At 39.9% G+C, this 16,542-nt stretch overlaps 1 protein-coding gene across 5 annotated transcripts in view; it reads right to left on the bottom strand.

Annotated features, from left to right (window-relative positions):
• The window catches only part of ulk2 (unc-51 like autophagy activating kinase 2), a 111,346-nt gene that overhangs the window by 81,302 nt on the left and 13,502 nt on the right, over nucleotides 1–16,542 (bottom strand). For all 5 annotated transcript variants that reach the window (XM_078422410.1, XM_078422409.1, XM_078422411.1 and 2 more), the window contains one exon: nucleotides 16,380–16,421. In XM_078422410.1, the coding sequence (XP_078278536.1) occupies nucleotides 16,380–16,421 (42 nt within the window). The remainder of the gene's footprint in view (nucleotides 1–16,379; nucleotides 16,422–16,542) is intronic.

Raw genomic sequence — 16,542 nt, 5'->3', positions numbered from 1 at the left:
TCTTCGTGGAAGCAGAGATCTAATATTTCAAGGAGTAAACAAGGTTTTCACAAAGCTGCCATAAAAAAATGCATCCTTGTCAAGCACTGAATTCGGAAAGCCAATGCATTGATTAACAGCGGTCAAACATTCAATGCACTAATTTTCAAAAATGTTATCTTCCACATGCACAGTAGCTTGTACCCAGCTGTTGAAAGTGTGTATTTATCCCAATCTTCACCTGGTTGATCTTCCATCATCCAACCTATTCAAAACGTAGTTGCTAACATCACGCCCTGTTCCAAGCAAGCATGCCACGATACCCATCCTCTATGTAGGCAACACAGTGGTGCAGCAGGTAGAGTTGGTGTCTTGCATCTATATCAAGGTTCAACCCAGGCTTTAAAGGTTCTCACTGTGGAGACTGCACTTCCTATGACCATGTGGGCTTGCTCCAGATGCTCCAGTTTCTGTCCACATCACCAAGATTTATGGGTTGGTAGGTTAATAGGTATCCCTAGAGTAAACTATCCCTAGAGTAGGTAGGAAAATCAAGGTGGAGATAATGGGCAATTGAAAAGAATGGATTACGGGGAAATAAGTGGGGTGAAAATATTGACTGAATTGCAGAGAAGTTGGCAAGGACTCGACAGACCGAATGGCCTCCTGTATTATGGGAGAACGGGACCTACTTTTGGCTTCCTTGGTTAAACTTACTAGTCACTTTCAAAGTTATATTTTGACTTCTCTGCCTTAACATGCAATGTTCTCCAAATACCTCTTTTGTGAGTCAATTCTTTGATCTTCCAATTCTAATGTTATAGATATTACCAGACTGACAAAAGGAATTGAAAGCACAATTAAAAAACCTTGATAACTGTGCCAAATGCACAGATTGTATTTTTTGAGAAACAATAATATGTGCCATAATGGGGAAACAAAGTACTTTTGTATTTTTCTTAAGACACTCTGAGCTATTTCTACCAGCACCCAAATATCTGCCAAAAACTCTCATATCAGCTGCCAAGTAACTGTAAATTACGAACAAGAATATATAATCCATTATTTTTTTGCTTTCTCGATTAGACTGATTGTAATGCCTTCTGGACCATCTACTTTGTGCTTAAGTAAGCTGAAGAATTATCCCAATGGATCATCTGTTTCACCCATTCAAGGTTTTCATGTGCGATGTAACATTTATCAACTGCACTTTTCCAGATAACTAAACATATTTGCAAAGTCAAACAAGAAGGACATTAGAACAATGTCATACAATTACCCTTGGACAAGTTGATTGCCAGCAACCTGGCAAGACTCTCATCAACATTGGGATTGAGGTCCAAGCTAATGTAGGAGAACAAATGTAGAAAAATTATATTTCCAAAGTTCAATTTGAAATACACTGATCTCATACAATATGGAGTCATAAGTAGTCAATGGGCTGAAGAAGTTTATCTTGAGTAATGTTCCAAGCTAAACGAGTCTGTTAGATACGAGCCGGTGGCTCAATTTTTATGGCTTGTTCTATAATTATAAAAGCATTGGCTTCCTCCATGCTTAAATGTGCAGAGCATTGCAAAGAGAAAAGAAGAATGGATGAAACAAGACACAGGTGATGCATTTACTCATTTTCAGGGACATTATAATTACTAAGCAATATAGAGTTTGCAACAAATACCTGCTCTTAATGAGCTTTGTAACCTTGAGAGGGATGGATGATAATTTTCCAGCAAGTTATTTTCTGAATGCAAAGGTTAACTCTGTCAATTACACTCAATTTCTTAAGTATTATGGCGTTGCACCGCAAGACTAGAGCAAAGCACGGGTTCACGGTTTCCATCAGAGGAAGCTTATGATTCCTATCTAATTAGATAGGACACAGGACTAAATACAATTGAATATGCAAAATACCACTGATTGGCCTGGTGAGAATCAGTTGATCTAAAATTATATCTGCCCATTTTTAGACTAGTTTCTATGTATAAAGGAATTCATTTTTAAAGAGGAAGAACAGCTTTATTGATGGGAGAAAAATAAATGCACACCTTTGCAAGTGACTATTACAATGTCAGCAAAATATTTATACGCTTGTGTCAGCTAAATTTTTCATCCAGCAGAGCTAGAGCCTTAAGGGCCTGTCCCACTTAGGCGATTTTAAGGCGACTGCCGACTTGTCAGTGATTTCAGCGAAAATTAGGGCGCCGGAGAAGCATTGACAGTGTGGGAGTTTTCGCGATGTTTATGGCCATCAGCCATTACATTTAAAGTGGGCTCCAAACCCAGATATGCAACCCAGAAACCAGGTATGCATCTCCCTTACATTTTCAAAGAATGCCCACACATTTTTCACAAAAATCCACTTAACCACTTTTTAAATTATTATTTTTAATACAGCTATTAGTAAACTGGAAGTAAATCCAGTTTATTCCTTGTTACAGTGAAGCTTGGGTTTTAAGTAACCCATACAAGGTGTTATAGTTCAAAACTCTCAAGAACTTACCGACTTGTCAGTGATTTCAGCGAAAATCAGGACGCCGAAGAAGCACTGACAACGTGGGAATTTTCACGATGTTTCAGAAGACGGTGTAATCTCGACCTGACTCGGCATTGTCGTGGTCATTGTCGTCGGGTAAAAGAAAATTTTGGCGATCTGCTACGACTTTGACAGTCGCCAAACAAATCGCCTAAGTGGGACAGGCCCTTAAGTTTTCTAAATTTGTCACTTTTGATTGATTTGTTTTGCAAAATGCAAGATTCTCCAGCTTAATTCAGCAAAACCATTTTATGAATAAAATAAGATTGGAAAATATTATTGCAAGCTTGAAGATGCAGGTCAGAAGTAACAAGGCAGGTGAGCAACCCAAGGAAAACGAATGAGCAATGCCTCAAATGCTACATGGACTTTCATGTAGTTCAATCCTGAATTTGGGTGCTGTCAATGTGGAGTTTGCACATTCTCCCTGAACGACCTGATACTCCGGTTTCCTCCCACATCTTAAACCTGTGCTGGCAGGTTAAATGGCTACTGTTAATACAGTGCCTCCATAATGTTTGGGATGAAGACCCATCATTTATTTATTTGCCTCTGTACTTCACAATTTGAGATTTGGAATGGAAATAAAATCACATGTGGTTAAAGTGCACATTGTCAGATTTTATTAAAGGCCATTTTTATACATTATGGTTTCACCATGTAGAAATTACAGCTGTGTTTATACACAGTCCCCCATTTCAGGGCACCATAATGTTTGGGACATGGCTTCACAGGTGTTTGTAATTGCTCAGGTGCATCCAATTGCCTCCTTAATGCAGGTATAAGAGCTCTCGGCACCTAGTCTTTCCTCCAGTATTTCCATTACCTTTGGAAACTTTTATTGCTGTTTATTAACATGGGGACCAAAGTTGTGCCAATGAAAGTCAAATAAGCCATTATCAGACTGAGAAACAAGAATAGATCTGTTAGAGACATCAGCCAAACCTTAGGCTTACCAAAATCAACTGTTTGGAACATCATTAAGAAGAAAGAGTGCACTGGTGAGCTTATTAACCGCAAAGGGACTGGCAGGCCAAGGAAGACCTCCGCAACTGATCACAGAAAAACCTCCAGTTTAAATTCCAAATCTCAAATTGGAATATTTTGGAGGACCAAGAACCAAGAATTCCCAAACACCTGTCCGACAGATCAGAAACACTCTTCACGAGTCAGGTGTGGATTTGTCAATGACCACTGCCCAAAGAAGACTTCATGAACAGAAATACAGAGGCTATACTGCAAGATGCAAACCACTGGTTAGCTGCAAAAATAGGATGGCCAGGTCACAGTTTGCCAAGAAGTACTTAAAAGAGCAACCACAGTTCTGGAAAAGGGTCTTGTGGACAGATGAGACGGAGATTAACTTATATCAAAGTGACGGCAAGTGCAAAGTATGGAGGAGAGAAGGAACCGCCCAAGATCCAAAGCATACCACCTCATCTGTGAAATACGGTGGTGGGGGTGTTATGGCCTGGGCATGTATGGCTGCTGAAGGTACTGGCTCACTTATCTTCATTGATGATACAACTGCTGATGGTAGTAGTATTATGAATTCGGAAGTGGATAGACACATCCTATCTGCTCAAGGTCAAACAAATGCCTCAAATCTTAATGGCCAGTAGTTCATTCTACAGCAAGACAATGATCCCAAACATACTGCTAAAGCAACAAAGGAGTTTTTCAAAGCTAAAAAATGGTTAATTATTGAGTGGCCAAGTCAATCACCCGATCTGAACCCAATTGAGCATGCCTTTTATATGATGAAAAAACTGAAGGGGACTAGCCCCGAAAACAAGCTAAAGATGGCTGCAATACAGGCCTGACAGAGCATCACCAGAGAAGACACCCAGCAAATGGTGATGTCCATGAATCACAGACTTCAAGCAGTCATTGCATGCAAAAGATATGCAACAAAATACTAAACATGACTACTTTCATTTACATGACATTGTTGTGTCCCAAACATTATGGTGCCCTGAAATGGGGGGACTCAATGTTTATCTATTGAGAATCAAATTAAAATAATAAATGTAATATATCAGAGAGAACCTACGCTCTGATTTAATTGCTGCAGTGTCTCATTAATATTCCTACCGAGTGCTTTTAAACAAACATCGGTTGGCACTCATCAGGAAAATATATTTCTTTTGGACTGGGAAATTGTTACAAGGGAACAGGTTCAAGGATCTGAGTTGTAGAACAGAAAAAGGCTCAATCATCTGTTTAGTTACAAATCAGATTTATTGGCAAGATGGAGGACAAAAGCAATACTTGTCTTGGTGTGCGCAGGGTCCGTTTTACAGCAGCACACCTCTTTATCTCCCTGCCTCCGTCTGCAGCACTGATCGCGACTCAGCCGTCGGTGAACCACTCTTGTACATGAACTACCTTATGGCTTAACTTATGCCTTCTGCCTTTACACAGGCAGAAATTAGCTGTTGAAATAACCACCGGTCGCTGCTCCCAAATTCAAACTGCACCCAATGGCAGGGGACTACATCCGGAAAGAAAGCACTACCGGCCGTAGACTGGCGCGTAAAGCAATACACAATGCGCGACAGACTTGTCGTGCAAAGGTAACACAGTGCTACAGACTTGCCGCGCAAAGGTTTAAACAAGAGTGCTGTCGGCCACAGCGTTATGGGCTTTAAATATAGCGCTACCGGTCACAGCGCTATGGGCTTTAAACATAGTGCTATGGTCACAGCGCTATGGGCTTTAAACAGAGTGCTATGGTCACAGCGCTATGGGACACAGACTGTTCGGGCAAAATTCTCGTATAACAGAAATGTTGTTTCATTTCATCATTAGCCTTGATAGAAGAAAACAGCTTTCAATATCCAAATCCATTGGAACTAAAAATACCAGCTTAAAGCCAGATTTTTATTATTTGATTCAGTTTTGTGAGAGGAGGGGTGAGATGAGGCAGGAACAACTGAATTAAATCGAGGAACCAAATTAAATCTGGAAACTGAATTCTGGTATAAAAATTTACATCTTGCATCACTGGGGGGGGGGGTGTAGGATAATTCAATCATGGCTGATCTATTTTTCCCTTTCAATCCCATTCTCTTGCCTTCTCAGTAACTTTTTACACCCTCTTGCAAAACCTCCATAAGCTCATTAATTGAGTGACCACTGTATCATTGGAAATTGGAGTATTCACAATCCCAAAGAGTTGTTGAACTAAATTATCACTCTCTCCCTTAATCACTGCAATTTAAAACATTTGCAGCACCGTCCATCTCTGTCCTTACCTCGGTTCATCTTACAGTGATCCCGTGTGTACATCATGGTTGCCATCAGACTCAATTGCTCAAATGTTTTGCAGGCTATTATTCTATGTCACAAATCTCAACTCATGTAACCTATCCAATTACAGGTTCAACTTTCCCATTATATGTGCCCATACAGATCTTCACTATTCCAGGCAACTCAAGCACCATACCAAACTTTAGCGGCCCAAGTCTCATACATAGCCTTTCATCCATGGGTTCCAATCTCCCCACAGCTTCAATTCCACCCACATCTCCATTCTTATCCAGCCACTTTCTCAGAACCCTTGCAAAATCTATTCATGACACTATGAAGTGCTTTGGAAATGTTATAATCAAAGTCCTTCATAATTGTAAATTGTAAAGTACCATCCCAAGCCAATAGATAATTAGCCATAAGCTACTGTTACCAAACACATTTATTCCTCTATAATCTTGTGTTATTTTAAATGTACCCCTCAAAGACCCTTCAATATTTGACAAAATCCTGCTCGAGGTGGGAGGAAAGCGAACCAAGCAAACAAAATTGTGACAAAAATATTTTAACGTAGCTTGGAAGATAAAAGTGAATTGCTCCACATCAGATTTGGACGAGATCTCCAAGACTGTTCAGAAGAGTAATAATTGATTTACTTTCTTTAAGTCACTGAAATTACCATCTCTCGTACAGCACAGGAACATGTCTACAATGTCTTTGCCGAACATGATGTGAAGACCAACTCCTATCTGCCAGCAAAGCTGTTGCGGTTATCAGTGGAGGAAATATTGGTGAAATAAGGTATTTTGCACCTTTCTGGAGTAATTTGGAGCTAATGAAGTATTTACAAAATGTAGCCACTGCTGTAAGTTGCAAAACAAGACAACTAAGCATGCACAGTAATCTACTTTTAGTAACAGAGTTTGAAGGATAAATGTTGACTCAAGGTATTAGAACAAATTTATTGGCTTTCCTTCAAAATATCATGATTATTCTTTTAACTTACTGAGTGCGTGAATAACGTTAAATGTTCTACTGAAATTAAACGCATCCTCATAACAATAACAGAGCCTGCAATTCTGTGCTCGAGAACTTGAACTCAACTTTCTATTACAATGATAGTTTGGCAGACTACCGACGAGTAATACAAATTTCTGGATATATCATAAGTACATAATGTACAAACATAAAATTCTTTATAACTGGCGTGAGAATTACATGAAACAAGATAAGTCAGTCTGAAATGTGTATATATATATATATATATATATATATACCATCTTGGTAATATTTAAAGTAGTGTAAGAAAATAACTGCAGATGCTGGTACAAATCGAAGGTATTTATTCACAAAATGCTGGAGTAACTCAGCAGGTCAGGCAGCATCTCAGGAGAGAAGGAACGTCGCCCATTCCTTCTCTCCTGAGATGCTGCCTAACCTGCTGAGTTACTCCAGCATTGTGTGGTAATATTTAAATGGCAAAGTTATAATTTGACCAAAATTTACAAAGATGCCAAAGTAACTAGGTTTAAAAGAACATTAAACAAGCTGGGAAAGGACATTCTGTTATTTCAGTATTACTAAATAAAATGCCCTCTATGTTAAAGCAAATTCAAATTTCACAAGTTATATATTGGGTCAAGAGTTCCAGATGAGTGACAAGGTATCCAGCGGCTAAACTCCACTTTACAATTCCTATCCGAGTACATTTGTATAACTTGAAAAAAGGGAGTTGAGAAGCATATTATGAACAATATAGTTCAACAGTTCAAGGGAAAAATAAGTTAACAATTGCAAAAGCAATGACGTTGATTTATTGACTGGAAGCTTTCTTGAATTATTACTTGTGTGTCACAACAGCAATAAGCTACATGTTCTGACAAAGGATCCCTGACCCAAAATGTTGACTTTCTTCCCACAGATGCAGCCTGCCTTGAGTATTTCCAGCATTATGTTTTCTTATTTTAGATTTCCAGTATCTGCAGTTTTTTTAATATATTCAGCAACAATTTACTGTAATGTGCTTGGATTTACAAAGTTCCTGACAAAGTTCCACATCAGTGATTACGAAACAGGCCACAAAAAACTAGCAATGCGTAGGACATGGAACATAAATAGGAAGGAACTGCAGATGCTGGTTTAAACTGAAGGTAGCCACAAATTGCTGGAGCAACTCAGTGACATTTCGGGTCTCGACCCTTCTGAACACTGGTCTCGACCCGAAACGTCACCCAATTCTTCTCTTCAGAAATGCTGCCTGTCCAGCTGAGACACTCCAGCATTTTGTGTCTATCTTCGAACATATATAGGACATTGGTTTAAAACAGAGCACAACCATATCTGAAATATTTTCATGCTGCAAAAAGATCAAAAGCAGGGCTAACCAGGGCTTAGTATTGAAATTCTTGCTTTTGTTGAGCTGGGATGAAAATGTCACAAACACTTTGGATAAATACAAACACCAGGAGACTGGGTAATAACTGGTGATAATAATAAGCTGACTCGTAAGATTTGATGGTACAAAACAAAGAGATGGATTGAGGACATGGGACAATAGATCAATGAAGCAATTAGTACAGAGTACGCCAGCAGAAATTAACTGATATGAATGACAGAGAGATGAACAGTGTGCTGATAATGAATTGATTTTGAGTTCATGGACTGTACTATCTGTTCACATTAAAATACTATGTACAATCTTTTTGACTATACCATGAGAAATTAACCTGAGCATTGAAAAGTAGCAAGAACAAATATTACTATCTCAATAAGATACCAAAATCATTATGAGAAACTGCAAAGGTTTATACTAGAGAAACACAAGTTTAAATGGGGCATTACTCAATTAATCAAAAATTAATTATTCTTCACTATGAAGGTGTTATTTCAGTTTTTGCAAAAATTTTGTTCATTTTGGTTATTAAACACTCAGCTATTAAAAATATCTTCCTTGGTTGTCTACAAGCACAACGAAATGCGAATAACAGCTATATAAATGTGTTCCAAAAGCCGATAAAAGACCGTGGACAATTGCTAACATTGCTGATGCTGGAAGCGAAAATACAGAAAATGTTGGCGACCCCCTCCAGCAGCATGTACAGCAATGAAAACAGACTAATTAAAAGTTACAGATCTCCGATCTTTGCTTTTGCAAGTTGAATGGTCCAGATTCTATGAGGAAATGCCAATGAGAGCCGCACGGTGGCGCAGCGGTAGAGTTGCTGCCTTACAGCGAATGCAGCGCCGGAGACTCGGGTTCGATCCTGACTACGGGCGCCGTCAGTACGTTCTCCCCGGGACCTGCGTGGGTTTTCTCCGAGATCTTCGGTTTCCTCCCACACTCCAAAGACGTACAGATATGTAGGTTAATTGACTGGGTAAATGTAAAAATTGTCCCTAGTGTGTGTAGGGTAGCGTTAATGTGCGGGGATCGCTGGACGGCACGGACTTGGTGGGCCGAAGGGCCTGTTTCCGCGCTGTATCTCCAAATCTAAAAAAATCGTTCTGAAAGAAAATGCACTCAATTCTCCACACAAGTTACTTTAAGTTCAGATGATGCCACAAATGTTAAATTCCTGAACTTGCTGGTTACACTTTGTTGGCAATATTCCTAATACCTGATGGATTCCAGGAGCAGATGCCAAACCTGCCACAATTCCCCAACAGCTATTCTAGGAAATCTGCCCTTGAATTGACACAGGCCTAACTTGGCATGGGAGCAGCATCAATTTATTTGGATAGAGATAAACAAGAGCAGGGATGCCAGTATTGGGGCAATTTATTTTTTATTATAAATGTAGTTAAATGCTTTTAGAGAGTTAACTATTGACATTTTGTATTTTTTAAATTGTTAATATTATGTTTTGACTGTTGCTTTTTGATTGTTTTGTACATTTCTGAAAGTCAGAGACGGTGTTAACAGGCTTAGTCAGGGAATGAAGCCAAGCTGATTGAAAAGGTTTTCAACTACTTTATTGATATTTATTCAGTTGTCACACCCCGCCTTTTCATTATCACTCACAGGCTCAGGTGAGAGGTAAGATCACACTTACCAAGTAAATCAACAACCAGTAGATAGACAAGCACTAGCAATAAATCATGCTCCTAGCCAGTTTCTGCAGAGACACTGGCCAGCTTGAGGTTCTCCAGTAATTTATTTCCATTTCAAAAATTCACACACATGGGTTAAGTGAGTTCTTTAAGTAAGTTAAAATATATTTGTCCTTTTATATAAACTGGATAGTTCATCTTTCAGGATGAAAGCCACATCAATACAAAATGGTTAGCATTGGTCAGAAGCGCTGGAAACAAAATTCCTTTAACTTTAATTGTAATTTTTCACGCCACCAATGGCATCGATTAATTAAAAAAACTGGTAAAAGTAGTAAAACAGCACAAAGAAACCAAAGACCCAATGCACAAAGAAACTTTAAAAACCTACTCTGAATACTTGATATGTGAGCTTGTAGCTGAACAAATTCACATACATTAGATATGGCACTGCGTTTGAAAAACACCAAAGTTCAACAGCATAAACATCAATACAGCACTCCAACAGCCACAAAAATCTTACTGTTATCTATAATGTTAAATATCCATACCATGGGCGGCACGGTAGCGCAGTGGTAGAGTTGCTGCTTTACAGCGAATGCAGCGCCGGAGACTCAGGTTCGATCCTGACTACGGGTGCTGCACTGTAAGGAGTTTGTACGTTCTCCCCGTGACCTGCGTGGGTTTTCTCCGAGATCTTCGGTTTCCTCCCACACTCCAAAGACGTACAGGTATGTAGGTTAATTGGCTGGGTAAATGTAAAAAAATTGTCCCTAGTGGGTGTAGGATAGTGTTAATGTACGGGGATCACTGGGCGGCACGGACTTGGAGGGCCGAAAAGGCCTGTTTCCGGCTGTATATATGATATGATGATATGATGATATGATGAATTTCATCAACTGGAATAAATAACAACTATTTTAAACTCACTTTTGATTTATACTATGCAGTTAAATAGCATCTGAATAGTAAATACACAAGCCAAGTGTTGCAACATAGGCGAAAAGAATTTTGGAAAATTATTAAGAGTCCTACTTGATCTACACATAAAAAGACAAACAAAAATTATACCACAGAGTCAGAGTGATACACTGTGGAAACAGGCCTTTCAGTCCAACTTGCCCACACCAGCCAACAATGTCCCAGCTACACTAGTCCCATTTGCCTGCACTTGGTCCATATCCCTCCACACCTGTCCTATCCATGTACCTGTCTATTTCTTAAACGATGGGATAGTTCCAGCCTCAACTACCTCCTCTGGCAGCTTGTTCCATACACCCACCAACCTTTGTGAAAAAGTTACCCCTCGGATTCCTATTAAATCTTTTCCCCTTCACCTCGAACCTATGTCCTCTGGTCCTCGATTCCCCTACTCTGGGCAAAAGACCCGATCTATTCCTCTCATGATGTTGTATAGCTCTATAAAATCTTCCCTCATCCTCCTGCACTCCATGGAATAGAGCGCCAGCCTACTCAACCTCTCCCTATAGCTCACACCCTCTAGTCCTGGCAACATCCTCGTGAATCTTTTCTGAACCCTTTTAAGCTTGACAATATCTTTCCTATAACATGGTGCCCAGAAATGAACACAATATTCTAAATGCGGTCTCACCAACATCTTATACAACTGCAACATGATCTCCTAACTTCCATACTCTACACTCTGACTAATGAAGGCCAAAGTGACAAAAGCCTTTTTGACCACCTAATTTACCTGCGACTCGACCTTCATGGAACCATGCACCTGTACTCCTAGATCCCTCTGCTCTACAACACCACCCAGGGGCCTACCATTTACAGTGTAGATCCTGCCCTTGTTCGATGTCCCAAAATGCAACACCTCACACTTCTCTGTATTAAATTCCATCAACCATTCCTCCACCCAGCTGGCCAATCGATCTAGATCCTACTGCAAAACCACTAACTTTTGTATCATCAGCAAACTTGCTAATTTTGTCCTGTATGTTCTCATCCAAACCATTGATGTAGATGACAAACAGTAACGGGCCTAGCACCAAACTCTGAGGCACATCACTAGTCACAGGTCTCCAATCTGAGAAGCAACCTTCCACCATCACTGCTTCCTTCCATGGAGCCAAATTGCTATCCATTCAGCTATCTCTCCTTCGATCCCATGCGATTTAACCTTCCAGAGCAGCTGACCATGCAGAACCTTGTCGAACGCCTTACTGAAGTCCATGTACAGACCTCCCAACATTTATAGACAATAGACAATAGACAATAGGTGCAGGAGTAGGCCATTCAGCCCTTCGAGCCAGCACCGCCATTCAATGCGATCATGGCTGATCACTCTCAATCAGTACCCCGTTCCTTCCTTCTCCCCATACCCCCTCACACCGCTATCCTTAAGAGCTCTATCCAGCTCTCTCTTGAAAGCATCCAACGAACTGGCCTCCACTGCCTTCTGAGGCAGAGAATTCCACACCTTCACCACCCTCTGACTGAAAAAGTTCTTCCTCATCTCCGTTCTAAATGGCCTACCCCTTATTCTCAAACTGTGGCCCCTTGTTCTGGACTCCCCCAACATTGGGAACATGTTATCTGCCTCTAATGTGTCCAATCCCCTAATTATCTTATATGTTTCAATAAGATCCCCCCTCATCCTTCTAAATTCCAGTGTATACAAGCCCAATCGCTCCAGCCTTTCAACATACAATCGCTCCAGCCTTTCAACATGAGTTTACAAATTCAGAATTTTGATGTTCAACAGTTCAACAGAGCTTTATTTGTCATTCGGTACCAAGGTACCGAACGAAACTACATAGCAGTCACACACAAAAAAGAACACAAGACACATGACCCCAACACAAACGTCCATCACAGTGACTCCAAACACCCTCTCACTGTGATGGAGGCAACAAAACTTCCACTCTCTTCCCCACGCCCACGCCCACGCCCACGGACAGACAGCTCGTCCCCGACCGACCCGCAAGGGGATGGAAGAAATTCATAATTTTACATCAAAATTCATAATATGGCACGTAATGCAACTTTTCAGCAAAAAAAGTATGCACGCCAAATGCTCGTACGCATTGCGCTACATTCACGTGTGAAAAACGACTATTATTTCCAACAGTCTGTAGTTCTTGGACTACATGTACAATGTCAGGCCTATCATGAGTATATTCTACTATTATAGAAAGGTTATTGAACAGAAATACTTTTAACTTTTGTTTTGTTTTTTCTATTTTGCTTTTTCCTTACACATCCCAATTCTCTTGGTATTGAATAAAAGAACAATGGTCATAAAATGTATGACTAAGTTATGAAGAAAGAGTTTCATTTAAAAAATTGCACATACCTAATTTAATTGAAGACATACTTGCTCCAGTGGTCTTCAATAGCAATTCACAACAGTCCATGTCCCCCTCAACCATCCCTCCTACTCCCTCCCTTTTCCCCAAATCCACTTCCCCACCCCCCTCCCCCCCTCCCTTCCTCCACCCCCCAGACCCCTACTCCGTCCTCCCACTCCACTGCTCCCCCTCCCCCGCACCTTAAACCCCTCCCCCATCCACTCTCAACATCAACGGGCCTCACGCTCCGCAGCGAGGCCAGGCCAGGCGAACGTCGAGAGACGAGGCCAGATGAGCGGCGAGACCAGCGGCGAGGCCGGGCCAGTGGCGAGGCATGTCCTTTGCGGAAAAATGTGAGGCAAAATCGGAATGGAGGAAATGAAATAAGAGAGCGGAAACTTTCCGCCAAATTCGGAAGGGTTGGGAGGTCTGCATGTACACAACATCTACAGCTCTGCCCTCATCAACCTTTTTGGTCACGTCTTCAAAAAACTAAAATCAATCAGATTTGTGAGACACGACCTCCCACGTACAAAATCATGCTGACTATCCCTAATCAGCCCTTGCCCATCCAAATACCTGTATAACCTATCCTTCAGAATACTCTCCAGTAACTTACCAACTACAGATGTTAAGCTCACCGGCCTATAGTTCCCAGCATTTTTCTTGCAGCCCTTCTTGAAAAGAGGCACAACATTTGCCACCCTCCAGTCTTCCGGCACCTCTCCTGTATTTCAGGACGACACGTCAATTTCAACCAGGGCTCCCGCAATTTCCTCTCTAGTTTCCCCGCAATGTCCTTGCATATATCTGATCAGGCCCTGGAGATTTGTCTACCTTCAAACACAACAGTAGCTTCAGTACTTCTTCAATGGTAACCCTGACTGCTCTCAAGACACTTCCAGTGACTGCTCCAATTTCCTCCATCCTACTGTCTTTCTCCTCGGTAAATACAGAGGAGAAATACTAATTTAGGAGCTTGTGATACCAATTGAGAAATAAATTAGATTTAGCATCTGTCTGAACTTCAGATAACAGAAAAGTTATGATAAACCAAGGACTCAAATAGCTGCTACTTCCAAACAATAGCCCTTAATTGATCTTGAGATCCATTCAAACTATTACTTGACAGGGAGTACAAGAGCGATGTCTTTAAAGGAACAGGCTTGCAACTAAACATTTACAACAATGCTTCAATTTTCTGTTTGCCCAAGAGATGTGTTACATGCCCATTATACGTCAAATAGAATCAAAAAGGTTCCTTGACAGAAAGAAAGATGCGAGTCAGCTCCTGTGTATTTTCAAACTTCTTGAGAGTCTGGTCTCACCAAGATTTACTCAAGTTGAAACTTTAGAATAATTCCTCAGTATTCATTATTTACAATTTAACATAGCATTGTGTAAATTACATTCCTCAACAAGAACCTCTTGGGGTTAAAAGAAACAAAGATGCCATATCATTTTGTAATCGTTCAGCATGAAATACACATGATAGAGTGATAGAAAATAGGTGCAAGAATAGGCCATTAGGCCCTTCGAACCAGCGATCATCCAAAATCATGACTGTTCATCCAAAATCAATACCCGCTCCGGCTTTTTCCCCATATCCCTTGATTCCCTTTGCCCCAAGAGCTAAATTTAACTTTCTCTTGATGTTGGTTTAAACCAAAGATAGACACAAAATGCTGGAGTAACTCAGTGGGACCCGATACATCATCCATTCCTTCTCTCCAGAGATGCTGCCTGTCCCGCTGAGTTACTCCAGCTTTTTGTGCCTTTCTTACTCGCGTTGTTTGACCAATTCCTGGTATTCTGGCTGGGGAAGTAACAAGGAAAAACTATTAAAGCAGTTTTTGTTCCATCATTAAGTATGATTTTTTAAAAATGTAACACATACTGCAATTTATTTTAACAATGACCTGAAGAAACAAGAGGGAAGAAATAAAAACGAAAATTTATTTTCCAATTTTATCTCCTAATATCCTCAAAATATTACTTCTAACAAGCAAGACATGTAATAATCACACATTACTCATTTCCCTTAGATCCTGACTACCATTGCCTGCTGTCAGGACAAGGGACCTCAGCAGTTCATTTCGTACTTTGTGTAACCACACAACAGCAGGTAATGTTCTGGATCATTTGTAAACATCTCTGCCTTTTAACAGATGCTATGAAAAAATCCATCCAGCAACCAGCTGATATCAGCAGTTCTTGGCCACTGACAAAGTCTTAGCAACCCAAATCTATTCATAAATTTGACAACTCCCTTTTGCAGGATTGCAAGTCTCAAAGCACTGCTGCATATGGGAAAGACTGTTTAGATTAGATTCCACTTTCAGTTTTTTCGAATTGCCCACTGTTCACCTAATAAATATTCCCTGTTGCTCTCCATGTTCCACTCTTGTCATTGAGGTTTGTTGCGTTCAGCTTGCTGATGGCCACTTCTTTAGGAAGACATATGCTTTGCTTCTCTAAGGATTTCTTTCAGGTAGTGCAATTTACAAGAAATATATTTAAGTACAAGAAATGGTTTATAACTGGAGCTAAATGATATAATCCAAGTCAATGATTAATGGTAACATTGGACAAAACACAATTAGACAATAATTCCATGCAAATTTTTATAACTGAGCACCTGACATTATCTTTAAACCATGAACTGCTCATAAAACATTGACATAACCTTGTTAACAGAACACACCCATTTTTCATTTCTGTTTTCGGACTCTGGAACGGACTTCTCATATGCTGAGGATTATTATTCTTGATATCCAATCTACCTCGAAATGGCCCTTGCACTTTTTTTAAAAATCTGCAATTTCTTTGTAGCTGTAACAGTATATTCTGCACTGTTTCCCCTCTTTTTTTGCACTACCTGTTATATTCACTTGTCAAATGATATGATTGTACTCGTGTATGATATGATTGCCTAGATAGCCACAAACAAACGTTTTCAACGTTTCGTGGTACATGAGACAATAATAAACAAAACCAATTAAGATTGGAGTCCTGATTTTAAAGAAAACACATCTTGCAGATAAAAACTGAAGGAGATTAATTTCTTCTATAATTTTTTTAATACTTTATAGTACAGAAATTCCCAGTAGTAATATCAATTTAACTCATGCTCATAGTTCTTAGGCATTCTCAGATTAAGAATTTTCATATTTAGCCAGCTCTGGCACTAATAGTTATAATAATTTCACTTTGAATTAATGAGTAAAAATAAAAATAGATTATCTTACCTGAACATCATAAAGTGCAACGATGTTTTCATGTTGAAGCTCCTAAAAATGAAGATCAAACAATCTTTCAAATTATAATGCCTCATCGCTTTCAATAGATTTGTTCTTCAGTTGTCAAAATAGGGCATAGTCAGACCTTTATGATCGCCTTTATCTTTTCCAC

The sequence above is a fragment of the Rhinoraja longicauda genome, chromosome 26 (genome assembly GCF_053455715.1).
Source record: "Rhinoraja longicauda isolate Sanriku21f chromosome 26, sRhiLon1.1, whole genome shotgun sequence".
Taxonomy (NCBI): Eukaryota; Metazoa; Chordata; class Chondrichthyes; order Rajiformes; family Arhynchobatidae; genus Rhinoraja; species Rhinoraja longicauda.
This window is presented reverse-complemented; position numbering and strand designations above follow the sequence as displayed.